The sequence below is a fragment of the Symphalangus syndactylus genome, chromosome 14, assembly GCF_028878055.3.
Source record: "Symphalangus syndactylus isolate Jambi chromosome 14, NHGRI_mSymSyn1-v2.1_pri, whole genome shotgun sequence".
In the NCBI taxonomy this organism is placed as follows: Eukaryota; Metazoa; Chordata; class Mammalia; order Primates; family Hylobatidae; genus Symphalangus; species Symphalangus syndactylus.
Genome location: NC_072436.2, coordinates 53,840,875 through 53,858,318, shown reverse-complemented (window position 1 = coordinate 53,858,318; position 17,444 = coordinate 53,840,875). Strand labels below are relative to the sequence as shown.

Sequence of the window (17,444 nt, the reverse complement as noted above, 5' to 3'; positions counted from 1 at the left end):
CTTCTTTAGTATAACTAAAAAAGAAACTTCTTACCTCTTTTTTCTTTTCTTTTCCCTTTTTTTTTTTTTTTTTGAGACATAATTTTGCTTTTGTCGCCCAGGCTGGAGTGCAACAACGCAATCTCAGCTCACTGCAACCTCTGCCTCCTGGGTTCAAGCGTTTCTCCTGCCTCAGCCTCCCGAGTAGCTGGGATTACAGGCATGTGCCACCATGCCCAGCTAATTTTTGTATTTTCAGTAGAGATGGGGTTTCACCATGTTGGCCAGGCTGGTCTTGAACTCCTGACCTCAGGTGATCCACCTGCCTCAGCCTCCCAAGGTTCTGAGATTACAGGCGTGAGCCACCACGCCCAGCTTTACATCTTTTTTCTTTGTTCCTTTCAGCTGTACATTTTGAGGAAGCTGAGTATGTTCAGTCTAGTCAGATGAAAAGCCGATTTGGATGGGAGTTTATATTTCCTTTTTACTTTCACAATTTAATTAACAACATGTATTTTCTATCTTTAAGTATTATGGAAGAAAATAGGGCTAAAGTAAATGAAAATATCGGTGGTAGGAGGTGTTCGGGAAGAGGATCTTTATTTCCAGGACCCATGTTCCTGTCAGAATGGAGGCTGATGGTGCAGGATGAACAAGTCTCATCCATTCTCGCTGGTTCTCATCTCAGCAGGTGCCCAGACCAGGCATGTGCATCACCATTTTGAGTTGGTCAACCCAGTAGGCATCCTATGGTGCCCAACATTATCTGCTGGAGAAATCAAAGGGGCACACTGATTTAAATAGGCAAAGTGTTATAACTCAGTGTGGCCAGAAAGATGGCACAAGCCTAAGGAAAGGGATGTTATTTGTCTTTATATTTTATGTTTTCTTTGATTCCTTCCAGGGGTTGTGAAGAAGTGTGTGAGCCGCACGCAAGCACTGGTGGGCTTCAGGTACGGAGACACCAAGGTCGTGTCCACCTCCTTCATCATGCCTGTGGGGGGCGCCATGCCCTGCCCACTGCTCCAGGTACCCAGTCCCTCATGTGTTCTGGGGCCCCTTTTCACCATCCACAGAGTTTTGGATAACAGAGAACGCCAAGGCCACTGTTTGGCCCTTTGCTGAACCTACACAGGCTCCTGCAGGGAGAGTGTGTTAGGGCAGGAAGAACAGTGGCCCCTGTTCTGGGACCTGTCGCCTGGAGATTTCTTTGCTTGTGACCCTGACCTGCCGACTCCCTGTTATGTAGCTCAGGGCTGCACAGACTTGTTTGCATTGCACCTTGAGGTCCTTGTCCTTTACAAGACAATAGAGTTTGGGGGAAGGACATTGCTGTAGCTGCCAGTACCGTGGACAGTTTTAACTGCAAAAGCTTCTATTCCATGCCATGCCATGCCATGCCATGCCATGCCATGCCATCCCATCCCATCCCATCCCATCCCATCCCATCCCATCGTATTCTATTACATAATAACGAGGGCAGAGGTAGCACTTTCCTTGGCACTGTAATCAGCTGTCAGACGGTGATACCGTAATGCACAGTTAGCCCAAATGTGCATTCCACAGATGTGTCACCAGAGGAAAGGCCATGAGTGTCAGTTGTCCAGGTCCTTGCTGTTTTGAACAAAGAATTGAACAATATGCACAAATAAAGTAACAAAGGAACGGAACACAGGAATGAAACAGCGAAAGCAGGGATTTATTAAAGTGAGAAAGCACTCCACAGGGTGGGAATGGGCCCGAGCAAGAGGCTCAAGGCGCCGTTACAAAGATTTCTGGGTTTTAAGTACTCCTTTTGAGGTTCCTATGGACTACCCCTTATCCGGATGAAGGATTTGGTCTGTGGCTAATTAAAGGCTGAGGTGAATTAGCGCCCTACGTAGATGAAGGGATGGCCCCTGCTTGGCCTGTGGCCAATCCAAGGCACACTCCCTTTCCCTCTGAGCCGGGGTGGAAAGGGAGGGTTTCAGGGAGACTGGCCTTTGATCTTTTGCCTACCCGGTGTCAGGAGATGGGGTTTTTCCTTTTGGTTTAGCTTTAGGAAGTTTGCAGTGATTGGCCTTAGGTTCCCTGCCTCAGACCCAGATGTTTTCCCTTTGATTTAACTTTAGGAAATTATCACAAATTGGCCCCAGATTCCCTGCCCCCCAGACCTTGGTGCTTTCCCTGCCCCCAGACCTTGGTGCTTCCCTTGATTCAGCCTTAGAAAGTCAGCACAAATTGACCTTAAGTTCCCTGACTCCAGACCCTGTTCTCTTGCCTCAGTTGGGCCAGACTAATGTGTTCTTATCTGCTCACAAACTCATAAAAGCTGTGCCATGTCTGGCTCATCCTCTTGCCGCGATCCTAATTCCAGCTCCAAGGTCTGGGATTAGAGGGAAATCCTTGCAGAGCACCCTGCTGCTGTCTTGCCCAGTGTGAGCCCGGTGGAGAAGCTCTGGAGGAGGAATTGGAGAATTCATCCTTGGGCCTCTGTTGCTGCTTCCTAGTCAGAGCCCTGGCACACAACAGTGCTCTTGTACCCTGACAATGCAGAAGGGCCCGCAGCCTCTGCATGTCCCTCCACAAGATCCTTTTTCTCCTGCAAATTCTCCGTTTGCGACTTTTACCCTTGGATTCTGGGTGTGTGCTTTGGAGCGACATTAAACAAACCTCTCCCTTTCTACGTCTTGGTGACAGCCCTTCTGGCAGATGTGGACGCTGTTTATCTTTGCATGACAAACACCCCAGGTTCTTTCAACTAGTCTCTTTAGGGTGCTGTTTCCAGAACCCTCACCATCTTGCTGGCAGACCCTTGGGTCCTTGTCAGTTGGTGAAGTCCTACTAAAATGGGGCTTCCCAAACTGATCACAAAATTCCAGATGTGGCCCAGTGAGCCCAGAGAATCTTGGAACTCTTTCTTAACTGAGAAAAAAAAAATACGTTTTTGAATTTTAGCATCAGTACTTGCCATTTGCCTTGGAGTATTTTAAAACTTGCTTATGTTAACGTTGTCTGTACAATCCATAAGCAAAATATTTGCTCTATGTTCTCCTCTGCAGGTTGGAGATTATGTGTTTGCCAAAATTGTGATACCCAAAGGATTTGACTTCTATGTCCCTGCCATTGTCATAGCACTTCCTAATAAGCATGTGGCTGCAGAAAAATTCTACACAGTTTTGAAGTGTAACAACCGGAGAGTAAGTAGATTTTCATTTAGAAAAGGACTTTCTCCTGGGCAATGCCAAGCTGTTTCCTGGCACTGCCAGGCTTCTTGATGACTGGTTTCCCTGGCTGCATCTGCTGCCCTGCTCTCCACTCCCTGTGTTTTGGCTTCTGCCCACTGTGCCACACGGACCCTGCCCTCACTGAGGTGGCCATGGCCTCTGCTGCCTGTACTGTGCAGTTCTTTGGCTCCCACTGCTGAACCATGCTTTGCATTTGACAGACAGGCAGGCTCACTCTAGGGTCTTGGAGCACCACTCTCTCTGGCTTTCTGTCTTCCTCGTCCTCATCCTCCTCCTCCTCCTCCTCCTCAGACTGCCCCTGCTTTGAGGTCCCCTGCTGGCCCTGCAGACTTGGGCACCTCCTGGGCCCCCCCAGTGCTGTCCTCCTCTGCCTCCTCCTGGTGTCTTTCGGTGTGAGCCTTCATCTCTGGACACCTCCTCTGTGCCAGAAGTGCCAGCCCCGCTCCTGCCCTGAGCTCCAACCCTGTGCTTCTAGCTGGGTCCTCCTGGAGCACTCCCTCAGAGTGAGCACAGGCATCTCAGACTCCACAAGCCAGTGCACCCCCTTTCCCCAAGTGCCTCCTTCTCCTCTGTGTCCCCTGTATTGGGGTGCCACTACCTGGTTCCCCATCTCCTACTTACCTAGGAACCACCTCCAGAGTTGGCAGAAGTTGGGAGATATAAGGGCGGACAGGCACAAAGTGGAGTAGAGTGAAAAGAACACAGGCTTTACAGTTAAAAACCCTGTGTTTAGGCCGGGCGCAGTGGCTCACACCTGTAATCCCAGCACTTTGGGAGGCCGAGGTGGGCAGATCACGAGGTCAGGAGATCAAGACCATCCTGGCTAACACGGTGAAAACCCCATCTCTACTAAAAATACAAAAAATGAGCCGGGCATGGTAGTGGGCGCCTGTAGTCCCAGCTACTCGGGAGGCTGAGGCAGGAGAATGGCGTGAACCTGGGAGGCAGAGCTTGCAGTGAGCCGAGATGGCACCACTGCACCCTAGCCTGGGCGACAGAGTGAGACTCTGTCTCAAAAAAAAAAAAAAAAAAAATCCCTGTGTTTGAATTATATGAACATTCACTCTGCTCTTTATTGGTTGTCCGACCTGAGCAGGTTGCTTCACCCCCTGAGACTCAGTTTGGTCACATATAAAATGAATAGTTTATATGTCTATATCTGTATTTATCTATGTATACCCTACAGGGTGATTGTGAGGCTTGAAGAAAAGACATGTAAAAGATGTAAAAGATCTGTGTGTGTCTGACAGGTAGGTGTTAGGTAACAGCAGTGATGATGTGGCTGCAGAGTTTGGCAGCGTCACTCAGATCCCTTCCTTCTACACTCCCCAGTGCCAGCGAGTGGGAATTACTCCATTAACTGTATGACCTCTAGATTGATTTGCTCATTGGACGGATGTTTGTTAAGGGTCTATATTGTCTGTTGGATCGTTTTGTCATTTTTATTGACTAGGGGAGGTCTTCTCTGTCTTCTGGGTAGTAATTTTTGGTAATACATGCAGCCAATAGTTTTCCCCGGTCTGTTGCCTGTCTTTTAACCTGGGAATCTTTGTTGACGGAGAAGGATTAAATTTTAATATGGTCAAATTTATCCCTCTTCTCCTTCTGCCCTTTCTATGTTTGTTTAAGAAATCCTTCCTTAATTATATATTCCTCTATGTAATTTTTCTAAAAGTTTTAGAAGAATTCTTTATCAGTTTACAAAACTGATTATGTCGTTTGCCTGATTGACGTCCGCTGCCACCTCTCAGCCCACACACATGCTTCGTGTCACCCTCAGGGAGTATCCCCACAGTACCCCAGTGTGGCCCCAGCCTGCTCCATGAACTTGACCTCCAGCCAGGTGGAAGACTCACTGCTTCCTGAATGCGGTGGACTTTTCCAAGTCCCAGGCTTTTGCCTCTTCCTGGACTACCCTCCGCATCTCCTTTCCCCCAAACTCCCGTCACCCTAAAGACTCTGCCTATTGTGACTTCCTGCAGGCCCTCAGGTCCCTCCTGTCCACTACACTGCCCTTGCCAAACTGGCTTCCTCACCAACCTCTCAACCCTTAAAGGCAGAGACCACGTCTGTTCACTTTTGTCCCTCCCAGCACAGCCCCTGATGAAGAGAAGGGTCTCACAATTGTTTTTTAAATTACTTGAATGAACGACATTCCTAATTGAAAATGACATTGTTTTGATGGACGACTTAATATGCCTGGAAAACAGACCCACAAGTGAACTAGATTGGTGAGCAAAAAGCCAGGTAACAGTGGCTCTTTCTTAGGACCTTACTATGTACCATGCATTCCAATCCAAGCGCTTTACACAGAGTGGACCCTTGGATCCTCAGAACACCATGAGGTAGAGACTATTATTATATTGATTTCCAGAAAAGGAATTGAAGCAAGAGGTTAAAGCACACACCTGGTGTGTTCAGCAGGCATTCGAACACAGACAATCTGGCTCCAAGGCCTACCCTCTAAACTGCTGTGCCCAGATGCCTAGAATACAGAATAAAAATATCCAGTGCATCCTTGACTGTGGCATGAGGTAGTTCCATCAGGGAGAGGGGCATAGGAGATGAAATTTAGGGTTAAGCGCAAAGGAGAAAGACCATCAGAGCCAGCGGCCACTGGAGCACAGTATCCAACCCAACAGGGCAACCGGAGAAGGAGGTGTCTGCTCATCACCCCAGAAGAAGACCTGTGGGAGAAAATGGAGTTTCCTGAAGCTGTCTGGATAGGAGTAGAGAAGCATCTGGAAGGGCAGAGCATGGGGAAGCCTTCCCCTTCCTGATGTGTGGGACAATTCTGGGGATATCAACTGTGAAAGGGAGGGATGTTTTAAGAGTTGTCCCCAGGCATGCCCTAGGGTGTGGGGAGAGATGAGGCAGTTGGCCCAGAACCCCTGAGGGGAAGCCACAGAGCCCAGCAAAGGACCTTGAATTTACCTAAAGGACGTGGGGCCCTGGAGGCTAGAGTGGCATGGCTGGGGGCGGGGGTTGGAGGTGGGTGCGGTGGGGTGGAGGGGGAAGGATACCGGAGACAGTTCTGATAGGGACTTGGGGAGACCCAAAGAGGCTGAAGTTGGGGCAGTCAGCAAAAGTGGTGGCCAAAGGCTGAAATAAAGATAGAAAGGAAGGTGGTTATATGAAGGTGTGTGTGCGCGTGCGTGTGTGTGTGTGTGTGTGTGTCTTACGTGGGTACATTTGGCAATTGATCCAGAATATGGAGAAATGACAGAGAGGACTCAATGATGACTTTTATTCAGCAAATAATTATCAAGTGAGGCTCTGAATTTAAACTACTCTTTTAAGTGTCACCCTGAATAGGATAATGACTAGAAGCTATTATAATGGGTTGAGCTAGAATAAAATTGTATCTGAATTGTGGACATTTCTGTTTTAAGTTGAGTGAACTCTGTTGGTATTATTACAGGAATTTTGCCCTCGGAGTGCACTTATTAAGATCAGCCAAAACAAGTATGCGCTCTCTTGCTCTCATATAAAGTCACCCCCAATTCCTGAGGATCCAGAAGTGTAAGTGTACTCAACTTTTATCTCTTGAATATTAATTTATATCCTTGCACCTTTAATCTGTTTTCGAGATGAGATCCATGACCTCTAAGTACTAGGGAAGAAAAGCAGAGATGGAGAATGTCCTACTTAAAATGTAGCTCTGTGTTTGTTTATTATCCCTTCAACATCACACCTTTCACCTGCTATTTATTCATCCATCTGGTTCTAATCTCAAATTCAACATTATTTGACCCTTCAGAAAAGCATTCATGAATGTCATGAATATGAAGGAATTGTTCCCCTATTATTTGTAAAGATTGAAGGCCTTCTAATTAAGTTGCATTTGGGTCCAGTCACCTACTTACCTCTCCTCTTGCTGGGAGGTAGGAGCGAGGGGCTGGGCCTGGCTTGCCTGTAGCCAGGTCAGGGTGTTGGGGGGGCGGTGGCTTCCAGGGGCTGCAGTGGAGTGAACACATTTTCAGCTGAGGTAGTAGGATTGCTAAGAGCTGTCAGGTAGACTAAAGCCAAGGCAAAAGGAAAGGGGGAGGCCTGCAGAGCAAACATGAACCCAAGTCCATGGGGCCAACGAGGGGCATCAAAATTGGGCTCATGGAGCCATGACCTTGGAGTCAAGGCCATACAAAAAGAGATGAAGGTGGATGTTGAGCAAGTGTTGGGGAAAAGGACCGGGGAAATGTCTTCTCTTAGAGCTTGCAGGCTGTCTTTGGGTGCTAACCTTCATTCTCCCGATAGCCTTCATTCTCCCAATGGCCTTACCTTCTACTTCGTCAAAGAACCATCAGACATCCTCTCCCTCCACTTCTGATCTCCCACCTCTGGGCTTATGGAAGTCTCTGCCTTTGCCCCTGATGTCAAAGAATCAGTGTCCTTTCACCTCAGGCCGATCTGTCCACTGGGCTCCAGAGGCCCATCCTCTGCTGCCTCGGGTCCTGGATCCATCAGTGATCTCTGGATTCTTCTCACCTCTCTCCTTAGCTCCTCTTCACTAAGCCCTTCACCTCAGCAAGTACACAGGTTGGCCTCCTGTTCACACACACACAGCACCCGCAAACACACACACTGCTAAATAAATACCGCTCCCTTGGTTCCGCAGTGTGATCCAACATGCTCCCTGCCCTGCACTGCTGGTCTCCATGTGTCATCGGATAGACTCAACGTCCCCAGTCTCCTGTCCCCTGTTCACTCCTGAGCCTTGGGTATAGGCGTCCACCCCTACCCCTCCAAGAAACTGCTTCCACAGAGGCCACATGGGACCTCTCACGAGCCTGAACCAGTGAGCTCCGCCCTCATTGACTGAACCTGCTCCAGCAGTCTCTTTGGTCACCACCAGCCACTCCCTTCTGCCCTAAACCCCCCTCTTGAGGCTTGTTGCCCCTCTACCTCTCTGAGTTTTCTCCCTGCCTGACTTCACTGCCACCCACTGCCTCCATGACTCCCTTTGCACTAAGGACCCCATGTCTCCTTCTCCAACCCAGGCTGCTCTCCGGTGCTTGTGTGTCACAGTCAGACTCTGAGAGTCGGCCTGAAGGTAGGTTTTTCTGAAAGCCCCCAGCTGGTTGCAAGGTGCAGCCATGATGGGTAACTATAGGGGGAAGAGCATTGTAACAAAGATTGGGTTTATATCCGAGCCCTGCCCTCATTAATTTTGTGGTTGCTCATCAACCCTGAGCTCATCTGCAGGATTACGGTGATGTGAAGATTGGGGATGGTCATTGTCTGGCAGGTGTTCGGCACATTGTGGGAATAGCATTATTTCCAACCACCCCCTGGATATTTCCACCTGAGTGTACAGAATCTCAAAAATTCAGCACATCTAAAACTGAAATCACAGTTCCCCACAAACCTGCTCCCATCTCGGGCTTCCCCATCTCAGTTCACCCTTTTACCCACAAGTCACAGAGCTGTCCAGCCAGAAATCTGGCAGTCATCTTTGGCTGCTGCTTGTCCTTCACCTACCACACCCCCTTGGTCTCCAGGTTACAGGCATCCTAACTGGCCAGGAGCTCTCATGTTCTCCAGCCTCCTCCTGCCACAGTCCCAGTCACTCACCATAAGGGCTGAGCAGAATCAACTTCCTCACATGCAAATCTACCTGTGTCCCTTCCCCACTTAAAAATCCTTCAGAGCCCCATCCCCATCACCCCTTCTTATCACAGCTTAGCTTCTTGTTGGTCTGGCCCAGACCTGCCTACCTTGCCTCACTTGTCCCTAGCCACTCCCAGCTAACCCACCAATGCCTTCTGCATGCTAACCACACTAAGCTACGTGTCCACACCATGCTTTCTCAGGTCTCTGTGCCTTCAGCAGATTAAGTATTCTCCCTGGACAGCTATTCCTTGCCCTCAGCCACCTGGGTAACTCAAGACTGAGCTCAAACATCAACACCACCATGTGATGTCCCAGCACCCTAGCCCCCCCAGGTAGTGAGGTGGCCCCACGGCAACCAGTAGAGGTTTCTGTTAAAGAAAATTTCCTTTGCATTGGACACTGTAGGCCCGAGTCCTTGAAGGTAGGGGACAGGTTCTATCTGCCTCTGAATCCCAGTTGCCAGGGTCCAGCTCACAGAATGCCCCCAATGACTATTTGAAGAACAAATAAATATATACAGACACATGCTAGCAGATGCCCAGCAATGCTCCTCAAGGGGTGTGCAGCTCCACAGAGGACCTTTCCTGAGCTATGATTATCAAAAACGTATGCTGTAGTTTTCCATTCTTTGTCTAGATGGGTTGATACTTCATTTAAAATAGCAGGACATTTTCCGTTCATCTCAAACTTCTACCCCAACAATGGTCCCTGTGGGTCTTGCTTCTGGTTCCTATGATGTCCAAAGTACAGCTCATTATAAAGGAATATGATCAGATGTATCTAAGTATTACCCATTTTCACCAAACTCAGTGTTATCAATCATTATTTTAGAATGAAAATGCAAATCCTTGTATATTGAGAAAAGCCTTTGTTTTCCATCTTCCCCAGACCTTATTTAAAGCTCTTCACTGTGAATTATCTACTCTTGCTTCTGGGCTTCACATGGTGGAAATCTGCATTGACTCCCGAGTCCCCCATTGTAATTTCTACTCTTTTTTGTGTTGGCTGCCTCTGTGGGAGCAAGAAACTGAGTTTAATTCTCATAAGCAGAGGTCACATTAAACCTACCAAGTTCAGAGTTTAACCTGTCTCTGTTTCTATAATAAGGGCTGGCAGAACCGAGTACAAAAATAAAGGCATAGGTCTGATTTTGTGTCTGAGCTGGGATTTCCTTCTGGTAGGTCCTTTCCTCAGGAGCTCTTTCTCACTTACTTTATAAATGTGTTCCTTAGGGAGCATTCATGCCATTATTCCTGTTAGAAATGCTTGTTCCCCGGTGCTGTAAAGAAATAGCACTTGAACATAAATTTAATTTCCTCAGCAAGGCCATTTTTACTTTCTGCAGAAAGGGTACACTCGCCAGCAGTTTTGCCATGAGAGTACACCAAACAAAGGAGACAGGGTCATTTATAACCTGACGCGTCCACCCTACTGCTGTGTCCAGTTTCCACTGGCTGGAACGGGACCTCACATTCTGTATTTGTCCCGATTGGCTAGCAACTTAGAACTTTTTAAAAGAGGCAAAGGCAGAGGAGAACAAAGGGAGAAGGAAGTAACTTGTGGAATGCTGAGAAAGGTAAAAACACCTTCAAATAAGGAAGAGGAACAGGCTATGACTTAATGCTTCCTTGGACCAGTATAAGCATGCCAGGGCAGATATTTAGGCTAAATTGTGGGAGCTAAGAACACAAAGTACATTGATTTCTTTATTACGGCTAGCAGATGTTTAAGAATGTTAGCACAGGTCTTTGAATACATTTTGCTTCTAAGAGAAGTTACTATTTATTCTTAATTACACGGGGAGGCAAGTCTTTGAAGAGGAACCTCTACTTTACTTTTTACATTCCAAATAAGGCCATCTAAAAAAATCCTGATGCTTTCTTCCCAGGCTGTTAAAGACATGTACTGTAGGTTACATCTCTAACAGAACATTATATGACTAAATTTAATTTTTAAATATTGAATTTACTATAACTATCTGCTTGCAGGGTAAAGCAAGGGATACCTGGGCCCAAACAGCCTCCATCTTCCCCGCATCCTCCTTTCCTTCCTTCTGGGGGCCCTTCCTCCAGGTCTGTCTTCTGGCTTCTGAGTGAGGACGGTGCACAGTGAAAGGCAGGAAGAAAGGCATTTGGAGGCTGAAGGGCTCAAAACTAATTGAACACAGCGAAAGCTGATGCACATTTTCGTTTTCAACTTAAAATTTGACACCTAAATGATTCTTAAAGACTTTTTTTAAAAAAACAAGGTTGGCTTATAAAATATGTTATCAATATTGCTAAATTCCAGACTACTCATTCCTCAAGGAAGGGATGCTGGTATTGTCATATTTGCAATGTGAAACCAGCGAGGTGGGTGCGGATTTTCTTTCCTTTGCAGCATGACAACGGCATTCTCTGACACACAGCTGAGAGGCATGTCTTTCAAGACAGTGTGTCCGATGGAGGGAAATGACTGCTTTTCCCTTCCCTTCCCTTCAGGAGCATCCTTGAGCTTTCTGCTACATTCTGTGGCATCAGTGATGTCTTTTCTGAGGAAGAATAGTCCTTATCCTGTCTATAACTTCCTCCATTCGAGAACACACGTGTAGTTTCTCCCATGTGGTCCTTCTCAATAACTACAAGAAGCAGGCAGAACAGGGGGATTTTCCTCCATTTGGCATCCTCTCTCCTTGCCAGGGCAGGGGACTCACAAACCAAGTCCTTCCCTGGCTGCCTCCCCTGGCGTCCCATTCCCATCAGAGGACTGTGGCCTCTGGTCAGGGCAGGGGGAGGCACCTGGTGGGTCTGATGCTCCAGCTGCTGGTGTTCTCCAGTGGAGAGAGGTGCCTCTAGCAGGCATTACTCAACCACCCACAGGCTGGGGTTTCAGGCCGCCTGAACCGAATGCACACACCTGGTGCCACTTAACTAGCTAGAACGCTCTCCCAGATGAGCTGGAACCCTTCCTTCCCTTACCCTTAACAAAGCACAGCTTGTTTTTACCTTCAAGACTCCTCCTTAAGAAGACTCTTGTCCGGGGGCGGTGGCTCACGCTTGTAACCCCAGCACTTTGGGAGGCCGAGGTGGGCAGATCATTTGAGGTCGGGAGTTCGAGACCAGGCTGGCCAATATGGTGAAACCTCGCCTCTACTAAAAATACAAAAATTAGATGGACATGGTGGTGGGCACCCTTAATCGCAGCTACTCGGGAGGCTGAGAGAAGAATTACTTGAACCCAGGAGGTAGAGCTTGCCGTGAGCCGAGATCACACCACTGCACTGCAGCCTGGGCGACAGAGCAAGTCTCTGTCACAAAAAAAAAAAAAAAGAAAAAAGTCTCTTTAGAGGGAGTATGATTTATTTTTTTAAAAATAATAACATTCCAAATGTGATAATCAGGAACGCAAAATAGGACTCAGCATTTCCTCTGTGCTCCAGAGAAACTGTGAGGTATCTGAAGGAAGCTGTTGGGTTCTGGGGCCCTGGAGGCAAGGCATGTTCTTCTCTTGCTGCTTGAGGGTCATTGTGTGGTCTTGGGGACGTGGCTGTGTATGAGTTGGCAGGAGGAGAGACCCTCCCAGGGCCAGGTGGGGTTTGTCTGGATCTCTGGTCAACCCCTGTTCCCCACAATTCCTGTTACACAAAATATTAGCCTCTCGTTATCTGTCTTTTGAGCAGTTGAGTAACTTTTCCACGAAGCCATTGGATTTGGGAGTATGTCCCAGTGGAAACGATACCATCTGCAGTGTTTAACACTCCTCCCTTGACCCCGTGTAGTGTTGTGGACTCACATTGTCTCCTGACATCAGTGAAATTAAGTCATTGATTGAAACTTCAAGATTCAGCACTGCCTCTGACATTACATTAGATGAATCACTCCACTTAATCTCGCCTGGTCACTCCTGATGATTTTCTCCTAAGAGGCGTCTGTGCATTTGAAATCATTAAGCCTCTGTATGTCATTAGCTCCCTCCATCCCCTCTGGTTGGATTAGGAGCTCCATTTCTTATGCTGGAGCAAAGCCCTGAAAAACGTGCAGTTCAGCAACAAACCCTATCTGTGAGTGTCCTGTGTAATTTAGAAGGACACGTGCCATTGCTTACATTCAGGAAGCACGTGGTGGTGCCGTAGGACATGGGACAAGGGGACACAAGGAGACACAGAGATTCACCAGCCTTCAGGACCAGCAGTAGCAATTCAGATAGCAACAGCCTTTGCTTATCCATTTCTTCATTCTCCACCCCTTCAGTTGTTGAAAGTCCAAGGCCCCCCACTGGATCTTCATCAAACATCTGCTGGTGCCTACTCCGTGGGTCCTCTTGTTCTTTATGTTCTAAGGCAGCCTTGCTGAGAGAGAGACACTTAGGGCAAAATACAAACGAGACCTCAGGAATCCAGCAGGATTACTGACAAGCTGCCAATGCTTTATTCAGCAAAGGGGGTGGGTTCTGACCCCAGGAGGGCATGGAGTGGGCACTCAGCACTTTCTTCCCAGAAGTGGAACCAGCACAGCGCCAGAGTCCTCCAGGCGGGTGGGTAGGCTTCTCCCTACCTTGTTCTTTCCATGCTTTTAATGCCTGAAAATCTCTCTACTTCTCACATCCGCTTCTTGTCGCTCCTCTTTCTGAGAGATTATAGCTTAGGGACTGGACTGTAATCATGGATCCTAACTCATGGCAAATAGAGAAAAACCATGAAAAAGAAACAGAATGTATCAACTTATTCTGCTCTGGAGAGAGGTAGCAATTTGAGGGATAGTTGAGGGTAACCTGATGGATAAGATTTTAGACTTCACAGAGCAGGGGCGGTAAATGCACCCTTGAAGCATGTTCCTAGAAGTCTCTCAGAACCTGCTTTCACGGAACCTATACATCCACACAAGTGCTGGCCTCAGATTTAAAGATGATTTTGTCTGTGGCCTCCCAGAAAGGCTTTTCCCAATGTCACTGCTGTCACCCAGGCCAATTTTTTAATCTCTCTTGGGAATCTCTCCTGAGTCTTTGAGCCAATCTTCGAAAATTATCATGTATAGTGAATCTTGATTCTTTCACAAGGGATTTGAATGATGGCATTTTCTATTTGAAAATAGCAAAAACTCTCTTTCCACTTTATTGTTTTGTTTTTCCCTGACAATTTCCAGAAGGATCCGAAGCAGTAATAGTCAGAAGTTATGCGGAGTAAAAACAAAAAATTATTCGGATTGAAGGCAGGGTGATCAAGATAGCTGATACTGATTATGGGAACAAAATAAGATTTAACACTAGGCAGTGGGTGTCCTTAACTTTCCCTGAAGGCCCTGAAAAAAGGTGAGCTCCCAAAACGGTGAGCCATGGAGGCATGGCTGGAATGAGGTCATGGTGTTCCCAAGGTACCTTCTTTGAAGGACAGCACTCCTGGGTAAATAAGCTTTGTCAGCGCATTTTCTAAATAGTAATCTAGCTCTGTGACTTCATAGTTATTCCTAAGTTCAATGTCATTACAAATCATACCATTTTGGACATTTGGAAAAACGTTTCCGATAGTATACCTTGGAGTCATTACAGAAACTCAGGGTGTGAAAGAATATCTCTGATGTACAAGCTCCAGTTCAGGGATGAACTGGGCTGTGATGCGGCCAAGCTCGTCTCCCTGGGGCGGGCACAGGTCTATGCTGAGGCGTTTCCAGGGGTTTCCGGGCTGGGAGTTGTTCCTTCACTGGCTTGGTCAGGATGGGTCCGTATACTCAAGTTCTCCATGCCGTGGGAGGCTCCCAGACACCAAAGGCTCGTGGAAATGAACTGAGTGGACCTAAGCCCAGCCTAAAGCATTGGGTGCACAGTGCTCCAGACTCCTTTCCATGGGAAGAGGGACGTGGGCAAGGAGCTGAGAAGCAGCCGTGGGGATGGCTTGGACATCTCTGTAGACGCCGCAGCCATCAAGGCAGGGTAACCCTGATCTCTCTCTGTCTCTAGAGAGCGTGTGGAGGCGAGGAACTCTGCTTTCCTCTTCTGGCCACTGAAAGCGGACACGCAGGATTCCAGAGAGCCAAGACGAGAGAAGCCCAGGAGGAAAAAGAGGCCTGCCAAGCCGCCACTCCAGCAGGCGGCGCCCTCGGACTCGGACGGCTCCTCCCACGGCACAAGCTCCCATGGGTCCTACCAGGGGACACACCCCGAGCCTAAGGTTTGGGTGATGGGGGGGAACACAACATCGCTTATCTCAGGAACACCCTGAAATCCCTTTCAAGAATAGTACACGTAACATCATCCTTCAGATTCTGGGCCTGTTTAGGCTCCAGTGCAGCAAAGACCCTAAATCCTTAAGTAATGCTGAACTCCGCTTCCCCAGACAGCCCACCTCCACTTCCCCGCGGCCGGGCATCTAGGACTCAGCAGCCACGCCATCACTGCCACACCTCCACCTCCAGCAGCCCCGCCCTGTATTCTCCAAGCCACCCACAGCAGCAAAGGGCTGAGGAGCGTCCCTGAGACACCTTAAGGCCGTCTGGTGGCAGCTATGTTTAAGAGACCAGCGTCCTTCCAGGCTGCTCAGACCTCAGCCTTGACACTGGAACTGGCCCCTCTGTGGAGGTAAGGCCGCCCTCCACGCCGCCCGTGCCTGCCCTGTCTGTAGCAAAGACTTCTCTTCCCCTCTATCCCTGCTGCCTCCTCTACCCGCTTGACATTGGTTCTGGCTTTTTCTGACTGTTCTTTATCCCGTTTTCCCCTTGCACTCACAAAATTGTATTCCATCTTCTGGTAGACGCCCCACCCCCAGAAGTTTTAACCTGAAACATGACTGTCACAGGACTTTCAAATTGTTTAGAAGTCAGCATAGTCAGGATACAAGCCTGCAATCTTGTTTTAAATTAATTATCACATCTAAATTAGAGATTTTGTCACCCAATATTAGGACTGAAATTCAGACTCGGTAACTTGTCTGAGATCTGCAAGACTGAACATCCCCTACTGTATTGTTTCCTGACATTTTCATTGAGCCTTTCCTAATTATTTTTGTCTATAGTCTGTTGTAGGTAACTCTAATTGAGCACGAAACCAGAATAAAAACTTACATTGGAAACATTTCAAAACCATTGGATTGTTGGATTATTTGTTACCATTTTTCTCTGAACACATTTTAGCAATGACATATGAAAGTATTCAGCTGTGTTTACTAACTTCAAAAATGAAATCACTCCATCAAATTTCCTTTTTCTAGTTAGTAAGATCCCTGAGGCTAGATGAAAATAGAGCACAGGTCATCTTTGGGAAAAACATTGGATGCTTTTTGCAAATAGAACAGATAGGGCTGAGTTCTGATACTCTAAAAATTTACAATCTAATTAAAAGTGGCATTCACATTCCTGAAAGCTAGGAGTAGCCAGGGTTATGGTGAAGAAATTAAAGGACTAATCCACTTCTAAAAATATGGAAAAAAAATATATAAGGGACATTCGTTCAGCATCAGGCTAAAAACAATAATGCAGTGAGGAAGGAACTGAAGAGTGAGGGGATTGTTTGAAACAAGGCAAGGAACAGTGCTTGTGGGAGGCTGCATACCTCCCAGAACTCAGACGTTTCCTCCCAGCAGGAAGGCTCTGGAGCAGTCTCCGCTAATGAGAGTTGTGTCCTGGAAGGAAGGAAGGGTATGAGGGTCTGAAGGAAGCAAGGTGTCTGGTCTGGAGAACTAGTGGAGCAGTTTAGAAACCACCCAGTCACAGGCATTGGTTCATTTATTCATGCGTGCATGCATGTGAGCCTGCGTACATTCATTCAATTATTCAACAAGCAATTGAGTGCTGACAGCCTGCCAGGCTCCAGAGAGATGCCAGCAGACACTTGGAAGGTGGTTGTCTTCCTTCTGTACCCATCTCGCTCTCTTTGTCTCCACTTCCTTATTGGAACAATCACTGGTGTCTGGTGGTGGGGTATGAGCAGAGGCAAATGACTACAGGGCAAATATATACAATACTAGTTGCATTGGTGTTGCATTGCAGTGCACGAGGCCATCACTTGATGTGTTCAATGATAGTGCCTACTTCAGTGTAATGGAGGAAGTTGCAATTACAACGGCGAACTTCCACCTCCAACCAATACAGAATGGCAGCAACTAGATTTACACCCCCACCAAAACAACTAACACACCTGCTAAAATGTATGTAACAATGGTTTCCAAAACACTGGGCGTCAGGTGATAAGGACAGTGCTCTCTGAGAGACAAATGTGATGAGCCCTGTGCATTTCCCAGTCGCTTCCTGGAGACATTTCCAGGCTGCAGCATAGGGAGGGGGTACCCAAACACAGCCTGGCAGCCTCTGTGAGCTGAGGAGATGGAAATGGAATTCTGAGGAGACCAAGGCAGCTGGAGTTTACCAGGGTCGGGGCTGGTGAGCAGAGAGCTGCAGAGAGAAAGCTCGCTGGAGATCTGCAGAGTGGCCCTCTTGAGTCTTCAGCTAATAAGTGCACGGCTGTGAGGAAATTACTGAAGACCAGAGAAAGGACCACTCAAAATGATTACAAGGAACAATTCCTACAGTTTACATAGGGCTGGGAATATTTCCTGTTTCCTTTAGCCAAAGTGGAAAATATTATTCATGGGGCATCGGATAAAGTATTCAGGAGTTTGTCTCAATAGTGGAGCAAAACTGGCATTTGACTAAATGCTTCCAT

At 47.6% G+C, this 17,444-nt stretch overlaps 2 protein-coding genes across 2 annotated transcripts in view; both read left to right on the top strand.

Moving 5' to 3' along the window:
- VWA3B (von Willebrand factor A domain containing 3B) overlaps positions 1-16,205 on the top strand; it is a 236,738-nt gene extending 220,533 nt beyond the window's left edge. The window contains exons 26-30 of the mRNA XM_063617639.1: positions 884-1,008; positions 3,021-3,158; positions 6,628-6,728; positions 14,748-14,958; positions 15,124-16,205. Of these exons, the coding sequence (XP_063473709.1) occupies positions 884-1,008; positions 3,021-3,158; positions 6,628-6,728; positions 14,748-14,958; positions 15,124-15,273 (725 nt within the window). The 3' untranslated portion in view covers positions 15,274-16,205. The remainder of the gene's footprint in view (positions 1-883; positions 1,009-3,020; positions 3,159-6,627; positions 6,729-14,747; positions 14,959-15,123) is intronic.
- CNGA3 (cyclic nucleotide gated channel subunit alpha 3) overlaps positions 6,677-17,444 on the top strand; it is an 83,523-nt gene continuing 72,755 nt past the window's right edge. Inside the window, exons 1-2 of the mRNA XM_055241881.2 lie at positions 6,677-6,728; positions 8,204-8,256. The gene's annotated coding sequence lies outside the window, so the exon portion shown is untranslated. The remainder of the gene's footprint in view (positions 6,729-8,203; positions 8,257-17,444) is intronic.